This window comes from Colobus angolensis, unplaced genomic scaffold (assembly GCF_000951035.1).
Source record: "Colobus angolensis palliatus isolate OR3802 unplaced genomic scaffold, Cang.pa_1.0 Scaffold559, whole genome shotgun sequence".
Lineage (NCBI taxonomy): Eukaryota > Metazoa > Chordata > Mammalia > Primates > Cercopithecidae > Colobus > Colobus angolensis.
The window spans coordinates 45,450-57,464 of NW_012119143.1; the positions used below are offsets into that span (position 1 = coordinate 45,450).

Genomic DNA, 12,015 nt, shown 5'->3' on the forward strand with positions numbered 1-12,015 from the left:
CTGCCTTGGCCTCCCAAAGTGCTAGGATTATAGGCGTGAGCCACCATGCCCAGCCTTAAAGAATTTTTTTTATAGAGATGGGATCTCACTATGTAGCCCAGGCTGGGCTCAAGTGATCACTCACTCCAGCCTCTCAAAGTGCTGGGATTACTGGTGTGAGCTACTGCACCCAGCTGACAATATTTGATTCAAGTTCAAGGGTTTTGTTATATTCTTCAGTTTTGTGTTTGCTTTTATTTTAGGGGGTGTGATGGGTTTTCGTCAGCTGAAATGATTTGCTTTTTCTTTGTTTTTTTAAAAGAGATTTTTTAAATGGATGTAGTCTTTTCTGTCTATTTCCATGCATTGTACAGGCTGGGTATGTGGCCAGAGCATCCTCTTCTGTCAGTTCTGCTGTCTTGCATAGTTTGTTTTATAGGTGATGCTTGTGATGGAGGGAGAAGAGAGGGGCTCGTGTATCTCGTTTGCCTTTTGTTTCTGTAGGATCCTTAAATGTTTTTCTCTTAGTTTCTTCTTTTTTTCACTGCCATTGGTTCAAGAGCTGCTACTCCCCCCAGAACTGATGCTTTTCAGAGCCTGCCTGTCCTAGTCTTGCTCCATTTCGGGCCCCTTCCCTGGAGCGGGTACTGTGAGCTGCATGGGTTCTGTGTTGGGGCAGTTGTGCTGGGCGTCCTCTTTCTGAGACTTCTGTTACCTGTGCTTCATGTAAGTCCTCCAGGCTGTGCTACTTTTTATGGAGTCGTAAGCCTATTCTCCCCGACTTTCTGCATCCATAGACTTGCAGCTGTGTTGGAATTTGGATTATTTTTCTACTTATAGGTCATCTGAATTTGTGCTGTTATCTCCATATCGGTGAGAATGTAGGTCATATGTGTCTTTTATTTAAGTTTCTTTTTTTTTGTTTTCTGCTTTTTTTTGGGGGAGGGAATGGGGGAACACTCAGTATCAGGCAGCCATCATTGTTTTCTCTACCTCCTCCTCTTATGGAGTCCATTGAAATGGCTTATTGATTTTTATCTCAAAATAGATCTCATAGATCTTTATCTCTGCTGTTACTCACAGTCCAGACAACTATCATGTCTTGCTTCAATTACTGTAGCAGCCTCCTGCCTGTCTGTTTCATTTTGCTTCTTATACATCAGTAAATGTAACCCCTTTTGTTACCAGTGGAAGGTATCCAAGTTACTGGCAGCAAATCCGTATGGGTTTGCAGCAACTTCGGTTCTTACCTCCTCAGAAGAAAGAATTCCATGGAGGGGCATAAGGCAGAAGAAGAGACCAAAGCAAGTGTCAGAGCAGGAGCAGAAGTTTATTTAAAAGGCTTCAGAACAGAAAGAAAAGAAAGTACACTTGGAAGAGTCCCAAGCAGGCACGGAGGTCAAATGTGATGTTTAACCTTGATCCTGGGATTTATAGGCTCGCCCTTTCCCACAGTTCTTCCCTTAGGGTGGGCTGCCCGCATGCACAGTGCGGGAATTGAGCGCAGGCAGTTTATTTAGGAAGTGGTAATGGGGTAATGGGTGCCCATCTGAGGTTTTCTTCCCATTTCTCCACCATTTTGTCTCTTAATGTGCATGCCCCGGAAATGGCCTCTCCCTGGCATCTGCATTCAATTAACACTTTGGTGCAACAGGTGTGGACTGTCAGGAAATGGCCTCTCCCTGGCTCTGGCTGCCAATTTATCACTTTTAGAGAGGCAATGCGATCATTGTTGAGCTATCACCTGACATTCCTGGTGGGTGGTAGAGCCCTCTCCTGCAGGGCTTACGCCTAACTACTTGCAACACTTTAACACGTAAATCAGCTTTATCCTTCTGATAAAATGGCTTAGAATTCAGTGGTCTATAGTAGGGAATGGCAAACTGTCATCCCCCGGCCAAATCCACCCTGCCATCCTGTTTATTTTTTAATGGCCCATGAGCTAAGAATGGTTTTTAAGTTACAAGAAGAAAAATTCAAATGTTTACTATTTCATGATATGTACATTATATAAAATTCAATTTTAGTATCCATAAATACCGTTTTATTGGAACACAGCCACGTTCATCTGACGATGTAGTCAGTGGCTGCCTCTGTACTACAGCTGTAGATTTGGATCCTGTGGCAGAGACCTTATGGCCCACGAAGCCTAAGACATTCACTACTTGCCCCTTTGCAGAAGTTTGCTGACCCAGGTCCAGTGTGCTGCATGATGGTCCCCTTCCCTTCCAATGTCAGCTGCTCCCCTCTCCCTTGTTTGCATCTTCCAAATGCTCTGGGCTTCCAGGTCCCCAAGGCCACACTCTTTTCTGCCTTTAGTTCTTGGCCTGTGCTGAGAACTCTGCCGCCTCTTCCTGATTCTAAACCGAGTTTTGTAGTCAGCTCCTTTACACATGTTGCATTGCAAGGTCACTTTATCAGAAGAGCTTCCTCTGTCCCCAGTTCACAGTTCAAGCCCTCTTTGTTATTCTCTATCTCAACTCCTTTTTTCCTGTGTGTACTATTAAAACTTATTTTGCTCATTTGACTGCTTTATCTGTCTGTGTATCTAATCATGCATTTGGTCTTTCTGTTGTAATGTAGACTCTAAGAGCAGCTACACGTCTGTCTTATTTATGGTTGTATTTCCAGTAAGCATCTAACATACATCTGGCTCATAGTAGATGCTCAGTAAATATTTGTTCTAACAAATTATGAACAAAGGCAAATTTAGTTAAGTGGCATAGAGATACTAGAGAAAATATCATGGGGAAAATGACTTGAAAAAAACTGCATTTTAAAAGTTGAATAGAAATATGGAGGGGAGAGTACAGAAACAGAGACCTTTACTAGAAGCTTGAAGTAAATAGAGATGCATGGACAAAAATTAAAATAGTAGGCATTTCTGTACCTAAATAGGGCCTCTCGGCTAATCCTGCATTGGGGGTGATCACTGATATCCCTGATAGTGTTTTCTTCTGAGAGTTAGGGATTCTTGCTCTGCTTTGCTGGCCCAGCCCCTGACTCCCCCTCCCGTCATTCTTTATCCCCTTTCTCTCTCTATTTCTGCCCACCACCAACCCCAGCCTCTTTCTCAAGGGACTCATGCAGACTCCGTAATACTTGTAACTTCATTATACAAAAACAAACCTTTTTTTTTTTTGCCCTGGAGACTGAGTCTCACTCTCTTGCCCAGACTGGAGTGCAGTGGCATGATCTCGGCTCACTGCAACCTCCGCCTCCTGGATTTAAGCAATTCTCCTGCCTCAGCCTCCTGAGTAGCTGGGGCTGTAGATATGCACCACCATGCCTGGCTAATTTATATATATATATATTTTCTTTTCTTTTCTTTTCTTTCTTTCTTTCTTTCTTTTTTTCTCTCTCTTTCTTTCCTTCCTTCCTTCTTTCCTTCTTTACTTCCTTCCTTCTTCCTTCTTTTTTTCCTTCTTTCCTTCTTTCCTTCCTTCCTTCCTTCCTTCCTTCTTTCTCTCTTTCTCTCTCTCTCTCTCTCCTTCTTTCTTTCTTTTTCTTTCTTTCTTTCTGACGGAGTCTTGCTCTGTCGCCCAGGCTGGAGTGCAGTGGTGCAATCTCGGCTCACTGCAGGCTCTGCCTCCCGAGTTCACGCCATTCTCCTGCCTCAGCCTCCCGAGTAGCTGGGACTACAGGCGCCCGCCACCACGCCTGGCTAATTTTTTGTTTTTAGTAGAGACGGGTTTCCACTGGGTTAGCCAGGATGGCCTCGATCTCCTGACCTCATGATCTGCCCGCCTCGGCCTCCCAAAGTGCTGGGATTACAGGCGTGAGCCACTGCGCCCAACCTATATACTTCTTTAGTTAACTTTTTATTACAGGACATTCTTTTCCTGTCTGTACATGCAGATACGTCCCACTTTATATATGTAAGAATCTTTTGTGGTAGCTGTCCAGTAATTTATGTAACCAGTGTCCTATTGATGATTGAAGTTTTTCATTTCTTAGTTCTTTATTTTTAATTAGAAATATTAGAGCATTGAGCTTCTGTATATATTACCTTTTTGCAGATGATAAATCTTTCCATAGATTTAAATCCCAAAAGTGGGCTGTTCAGTTCAGAGAGTTTACATATTTAAATATGATAGATGCTGCCAAATTACCTTCTGGAAGAAGTGTACTGGTTTCCATTCTTTCTGGAATTATCAAAGAATACCTGTTTCCCAATACCTTTGCTTGTATTGCGAGTTATCAGTTCTTTTAATGTTTTCTAATTAGTAGAAGAAAAATAATACTGTTTTTATTTGCATTTCTCTGATTTTTAGTGAGCTTGAATTTTCTTCAGCAGAACATGGAGATAAGAGCCAAACTGACCTGCACGTTTTATGTCACGTCTGTTCTTTCTTGGTGAACTGCCTGCCTGCCTTTCCAGTGCGGTAGCTCATGGTTTCCACTGAAAATGTGAACATGAACTTCGTAAGGTCACTAGGTGTCACTAGAATCCCATTCTGTTGGGTTCCTTCTGGGAGTGTTCATTTTAAGATCAGATGACAATTGATAAAATTCTGACATTTCCTTTAGACGTAGAAATTTTTACCTTAAAGAAAGAATAAATAAAGGTGAAATAAAGGTCAGCTTGGCCCCCACTCTAAGTTCTGTTGAAGAAAGTTTATCATTTTTAAACAATTGCAAACTAACAGCTAGGTTGGGAATATGGTTCACTGGCTTTGTCCTTGCTAGGCTGAGAGTTGGTTGCTGACTGAAGGCCACCACCCCCTGCATTTAGTGTTTGCTAGAAACAAGGATATATTCCCACATAAGCACAACACAAGCCGACATTAGGGGCTTACCACGGCTCCTTTCCTCCCAGAATCCTCAGCCTCCGTTCCTATCCTACCGGCGGCCAGCTCCACTTCTCACCTCCTCAGCCTTTTCACCCTGCAGCCATTCCTTAGTCTTTCACTGGCTTCTGTGACTTTGACACTGTTGAAGGTCACTGACCAGTGATAGGAACGTCCCTCAGTTTGGGACGGTCTGATGTGTCCTCCTCATGTCACACCAGTGTGTAACAGTGGATGTAGCCATTTAGGACTGGGCGAATTACTCAACCGCTGGGCTCTAGGTTCCTCCAGCAGCTCCTGAGTTAACTTGCTACTGTTGTTGCAGTGCTGGACCACAGAAGTGTTCTCTCTGCCGGCAGAGCACTATTGTGCAGACTTCTCTGAGTCTCCTGTTTTCTTCCTTGTGCGGCAGGGACACACATGAAGGATTGTGTGCTTGGCGGCTGGAATCTTCAAAAAGATATGATTCACTTTTTTGCCTCATTAACACAGTGCCGTCTACATAAAAGATTAATGTACTTTTCCTGAATTGACTTATTGACTGGGCCTAGAGAATAAGATACTGGTGCTGGGCAGTTGGGCACAAGAGTAGTAAAAAGGCTGCAGGATTGGCCCAGGTGAAGGCAAGGGGTCGTCCTAAGGGTAGAATGGGAGTCGGTGGTTCCTGGCCCACCTAGCAGGTGTGCTGTGGGAAGTGCTGGAGTGAATTGGCTCTCTGGGGAGAACAAGCTCATCAGAGCAGAGCTTCCCGAGGAGAATGTTGCTGCTTTGATTTCTGCTGGCTCTGAGGCAGCAGCAAGTCAAATAGTTGGTTCTCTGTTTAGAGGCATCTCTTGAAACACTTTTCGTTTTGACCACTAGATGGTAGGATAATGTTATCATATTACATTTCTGAAGAAAAATAGAAATCTAATTGGAAGGTTTTTTGTCTGTTCAGTAGATTTTGGTTGGACCCCTGGTAAACGTGGATTTCAGTGTAGCAGCTTTAGTGTGTTACCACATGTGCTAAAGCATAGCTGTTGGCATGCAGAATGGCATTACCCGCAGTAAGTACCACTTACTTCTTCATAGTGAGGGATGATAGTTACACCCAGGTGGATGAAATTCAAGGAGAGCATCTCGGTGCACCTTACATCTTATCACTCTAAAGGGTATGCAGTTGGGAAGCTTACCTCAAAGGCAACAGAACACACCTCCCACAACTGTATAACCTATGCCAGGCACACATTTTACTGGGTTGAATCAAGCCCTTCCTTAAACTGCTAACTTAAAGGATACTTGCTGGTTTTGTAAACTTTGGCAAATGATCTTCTGTACTCCTCGGTTGTCTGTGTTGTGCAATAGGAGGCAATGGTAGTGGATTTTCCAGCACTGTTAGTTTGAGGCTTCTCGTGAGCTGGCTGACCTTTGTTCTGATGATGGTGGTGATTTTAATACTGTGTATTTGATAACACGGTTATCTAAGGTCTCCTCCACGTCTTTCATCCAGATGCATCTCAGCCAGCCCCCTTTTGCTGTTCCCTTACTCACAATAGTGGTAAATCGGTGACATTTTGCTTAAGAAGAAGCTGCTAAAAACTTCTCATGCTTAAAATTGGTAATTAAGGGGACTTTTTAAAAAGAAGCACACCTCAAAAACATTTCCTTCCTCATTCTCTTCCACCCTGCCTCCCTTTCCCACCACTTTTATTAGATACAGCATTCTGCTCACCCCATTATTGTAGGCTCAGATAGTTGGTTTGTTTTTTAAAATCAGCTTTATAAAAACATTGACATAAAATAAAATGGACCCATTTTAAGTGTACATTCACGGAGTTTTGGCAATTGTGTATACCTGTGTCACCACCACAACCAAAATATAGAGCATTTTCATCACCCCTAAATCTCCCTCGTGTCCATTTGCTGCGGCCTCCCTGCCCCCTCCTCCCACCCTAGGGCAGCCACAGATTTGGTTTCTGTCATTAAAGATTAGTGTCACCAGTTCTGTGGCTTCAGATCAGTGGAATCATCCAGTGTGTACTATTTTGTGCCAGACTTCTTTCACCGAAGGTGATGTTTTTGCTATTTGTCCGTGTTGCGTATAGCAGTGGTTTCATTTTCTTTTATAGCTGAGTAGTATTCTATTACAGGCATGTAGCACGGTGCCACCGGTTGATGGAAATTGGGCTAGTTTTCCATTTTAGGTTGTTATGAATAAAGTTACAATGGACATTTACGTTTGTGTCTTTGTATGCTTTCATTTCTCTTGGGTCATTACCCAAACTTTTCCAAGGCGGTTTTGGCACTGTATATTCCCACCAGCAATGTGAGGGTTCCATTTACTCCACGTCTTCACCAATACTTGTAATTTATCCATCTTTTGAATTTTAGCCATTCGAGCGGATGGATGTGTAGTGGTATCTCGTTTTTTTTTTTTTTCCATCATTGTTTTAAAGATCTGATTCGCATGCTACACAATTTGCCCAATTAAAGTGTACAATTCATTGGTTTTAAATATACAGTTAGGTATTGCTTAACGACAGGGATGCCTTCTGAGAAATGAATAGGTAGGTGATTTTGTTGTATAGACATCATAGTGTGTGTTTACACACACCTGCATGACGTAGCTACTGCACACCTAGGCTCTGTGGCACAACCTATTGCTCCTAGGCACAAACCTCTACAGCATATGCAGTTGTAAGACAGTGGTATTTGTGTCTCTGAAATATTTAAACATAGAAAAGGTACAGTAAAAAGATGGCATAAAAGATAAAATATGGTACACCTATATAGGGCGTTTACTATGGATGGAGCTTGCTAGACTGGAAATTGCTGTGGTTGGGTCGTTGAGTGAGTGGTGAGCGAATGTGAAGGCCTAGGGCATTACTGCTGTACACTACTATGGACTTTATACATGTCATACACTTAGGTTACACTGGATGTATATTTTTTGGAGCAACTGTATTAACTGATACTATAACTTTTTTTAGAGACAAGGTCTTGCTTTGTGTCTCCCAGGCTGGAGTGCAGTGGCACAATTATGGCTCACTGTAGCCTCAACCTCCTAGGTTCAAGCAATCCTCCTGCCTCAGCTTCCTGAGGAGCTGGGACTACAGGTGTGTGCCACTATGACTGGCTAATTATTTGTTTATTTATTTATTTATTTTTGTAGAGATGGCAGTCTTGCTACATTGCCCCAGCTAGTCTCCAACTCCTGACCTCAAACAGTCCTCCTCCCTCTGCCTCCCAAAATGTTGGGATTGCACACAGGAGCTGTTGCACCTGGCTCCTCCCATAAGTATGTAACCTATCTCTCTGTTACTTGTGGTGGGAGGGGAAAAAACAACACTTAGGTTACTTATAATACCTAATACAATATGAGTGCTATGTAAATAGTTATTATACTGTATTTTTTTTTTTTTTTTGAAATGGAGTCTCGCTCTGTTGCCCAGGCTGGAGTGCAGTGGCACAATCTTGGGTCACTGCAGCCTCCACCTCCCGGGTTCAAGCGATTTTCCTGACTCATCCTCCTGAGTAGCTGGGATTATAGGTGCGTACCATGACGCCTGGCTAATTTTTGCATTTTTAGTAGAGAAGGGGTTTCACCATGTTAGCCAGGATGGCCTTGAACTCCTGACCTCCCGCCTCGGCCTCCCAAAGTGTTGGGATTACAGTTGTGAGCCACTGCACCTTGCCTATGCTGTACTTTTTTTTTTAATTTGGCCTTACTATAGCTTTTTTACATGATAAACTGTGATTTTTTAAATTTTTTGACTCTTTTGTAATAACACCTTAAAATACATTGTACAGCAGTATAAAAATACCTTACAGCTTTATCAGCTTTTTCTATTTATTAATTTTAATTTTTACTTTTAAACTTAAAAAAAAAAACTAGGACACAAAGCCACACATTAGCCTGGGCCTACACGGGGTTAGGAACATCAGTATGTCACTAGGCGACAGGAATTGTTCAGCTCCATTATAATCTTATGTGATCACTGTTGTGTATGTGGTCTCTCATTGACCAAAAGGTTGTTATGCGGCATATGACTGTATTCACAGAGTTGTGCAACTGCCACCACAATTTTAAAACATTTTCATCACCTCAAAATGAAACCTTGTACCCCTTAGCCCTATTCCCCATTCTCCCGCCAGCCAAGGCAGCCACTAGTCTACTTTCTTTCTCTGTGGATTTTCTTTCTCTGTGGATTTTCCTTTTCTGGACATTTCACATAAGCGGAATCATATAATACACGACCTTCATGTCTGGCTTCTTTCTCTTAGCATAATGTTTTCAAGGTTCATCACGTCATCTGTATTAGAATTGCATTTCTTTTTATGGTGGAATCATGTTTCATTGTATGCACACGCGCGTGCGCACACCCACACACTCACGAAGAACCAGTATTACAAGGCTTATCATGAAAAACAACAGTCCCTTTCTTGACCCTTTTCACCCTCAATTCCTGTTCCCTAGAGGCAGCTCCTTTCACACATGTGGCTGCTTCCGCAGATAAACTGTTCAGTGATCTCCATATTTCTAAATACTGTGGCTGTATTGCTGTTTTGGTTTTTCAGTTTCAGATATTATCTAGTGACTTTCTGATAGGGAAGTGAGAATTTCGTTTTTAATCGGCCCCTCCCAGGGCATCCCACTCCCACATGCGCGCATCTGCTGTTTGCATGGACACGTTCATGTGCAGGTTGTTTCCATTCTTGATTGCAGTGTACATGATACATTTTGGTTAAATCAGTAGTTTATGTTTGCATCATTATGACTGTGGAAGTTGTGTGTTAGGCTGAATCTCAGAGTGAACCATGAATATATTTCCTTTCATGGAAAACTTTTTGTTTTCCCTGAGCTTGGCCTGGTGTCCTTTGAGTCCAGAGCTTCTCAGGCTCCAGTTATCTGAACATGGTCCCAGTGCCCCCATTGGGCACTGGGTGGCAGTGAGTGGGCACGGGCAAGGAGAGTTGCTGCCTCTTTTCAGCCTTCCACCCTCTACCCTCTGCCCTTTGCCTGCTGTCCTCTGCCCCCTGCCCCACCCCTGAGTGCTCTGGCTTCACCTGTGCCTGCTGCCCTCCAGCGGTTCTGAGCTCCGGGTTCTGAGCTCCGGATGGACTCCTCCCCACCCCAGCTGCCAGGCTTGGGTTTCCCTTTTTCTTTTCTTTTTTTTTTTATTTGTTTGATTACTGTTCCCCAGACAGCTCTTATCTACTCTTTATTTTTGTTGGTTTATGTCTTTTTGTTTTTCTTTACTATCATTTTATTGGGGTTTTGGGGGTCAAGAGAAAAGCATGTGCTCAATCCACCAGATTTAACCAGAGGTCAAAAACCTTCCATTTTTATTGTCTAAATATTATTCAGTTAAGGACTCCCCCTCCCCATCTTAGTCCCCAACTGCCTTTACTGAATCTTTAGCGTCTCCTGCCTCAGTTATTGCAGTAGTCCCTGACTGGCCTCCTCGTCCTGGACTGGTGACCTGCCCACGACCCGTCCCTCACACCTGTCCTCATACCCCAGTGCCCACAGGACAGGGTCCAAGCTCATTAGCTTAGAAAGTACAACCCTTGGAATCACATGGATTCTTTTTTTGTTGCTGGTCTCCTAACTTGCATTCATTCACTCAGTCATACAAATGGCGTATGTTTTCCCAAAAATGTCACGCTCTTTGCTGCGCTGTGCTTGAGTCTGTGCTCTGCTTCCAGATGGAAGATCTGTGCCCTCCCACATCTGCCTCCTTGTCAGAGTTGAGTCTGGTGATCGTCTCTGACCTGAAGCTTTCTCTGAACTATACTCATTTTGCAACTTTTTGCTGCTTTTCTGCCTGGTTGTACTTCTCTGGTTACAGTTACTACACTGTATTCTTTTTTAAACTTGTACATTTTTGCAGATTTCTCTGATGCCTGGCTTATTAGAAGACAGTTGCCTTCTCATATCTGCTTCTGCATTCAGTGTATTGGGATAGCACATGTCATTTTGCTTCGGAAAACTCCACTGCATCGTATACTGAGGGGATAATGCGAGACAGGAAAAGAAAATCACGTGTTAGTGTTGTTATAAAGATAGTATTGACTTTGCACACCCTCAGAAGGGGGTCAGGGACGCCAGGATGAGATTCACTACCCTAGTGTTACTTACCACACTGCATAGACCATACTGTACTATATAGAGGCACATATTTCTGAAACTTCCTTCATTCCTAATATATTTTGTAGAAATTTCTATATCAATATGGATATGTGTTTTTTTTATTGCAGTATACTTTATTTTTTCAAATAACTGTGTGTTAGATGTTGAACAGTGATAGGCCTGTGAGGGATAGTTGGAGAGGTGAATAGAGGCCTTATTATAAAAACACTTAAACAGCAAATGAGTGAGAATATGCTCTAAACATGGGAGTGACAGGTTTTTATCTGGGTTGGCGAGAAATTTAAGATTAATATTTCCGTAATGTATGAGTGAATTAGTAGAGGAGAAACAAACAGTAGGGCAGGAGATCATTTAGAAAATCATAATTATTTAGACTTGAGTGACAAAATGCTAAGGAGGGATAAGGGTCACAGGAATCCAGAGATACGAAGGTGGACAGTAGAAATGGCAGGTCTGTCCACAGGGCAGGAGGAGGAGGCTTGGCAATGCGGAGCATTGGTTGCACACCCAGGCCTTGGGGCTGATGGTGGTGGTGTCTGCACAGAAAAACAAAAAGGACAACCTAATTTTGGAGGAAAGAGATGTCCTCTGACTTCAATTTCTTTACATCCCTTCTACCTCTAAATTATCTGTTTTCTGGTTTGTTTACTATTAAATGATCCATTTGATAGCATTTACTTATACCTTTATGAGTCTGTGCACTAATAATTTTGAAGTATGCTACAAGTCAAAAATTGTTGCATAAAATTGTACTTCCTTTACCTGCCTCTTGCTTCTGTTATACTTACACACCGGATAGAGATGATTTTGGGAAGTTTTATTTATACTGACTTTTGTATTTGCTGTTGTATTTATTTTTTTTAAAGTCTGTTAAAATGACCTAGGTATGGATTTCTTAAATTGCTAATACATGTGCAGATTTAGTGCTGTGTCAATGTATAATAGAAACAAATACTCATTAGATTACCTTAATTTAATTACACAGATGCAGAACAGCTGGAGCACACATTGATGAATCGTTGTTCCCTGCAGCTAATACGAATGAACACTTACCAAGCCTGATTAAAAAAAAAGTAAGTACATGATTTCAATGTAGATAATGGCAATTAGGAA

General features: G+C 42.4%; 1 protein-coding gene across 1 annotated transcript in view; it reads left to right on the forward strand.

The window, feature by feature from the left end:
* MCPH1 (microcephalin 1) overlaps positions 1-12,015 on the forward strand; it is a 244,832-nt gene that overhangs the window by 16,027 nt on the left and 216,790 nt on the right. Inside the window, exon 4 of the mRNA XM_011961508.1 lies at positions 11,888-11,975. Coding sequence (XP_011816898.1) covers positions 11,888-11,975 — 88 coding nt within the window. The remainder of the gene's footprint in view (positions 1-11,887; positions 11,976-12,015) is intronic.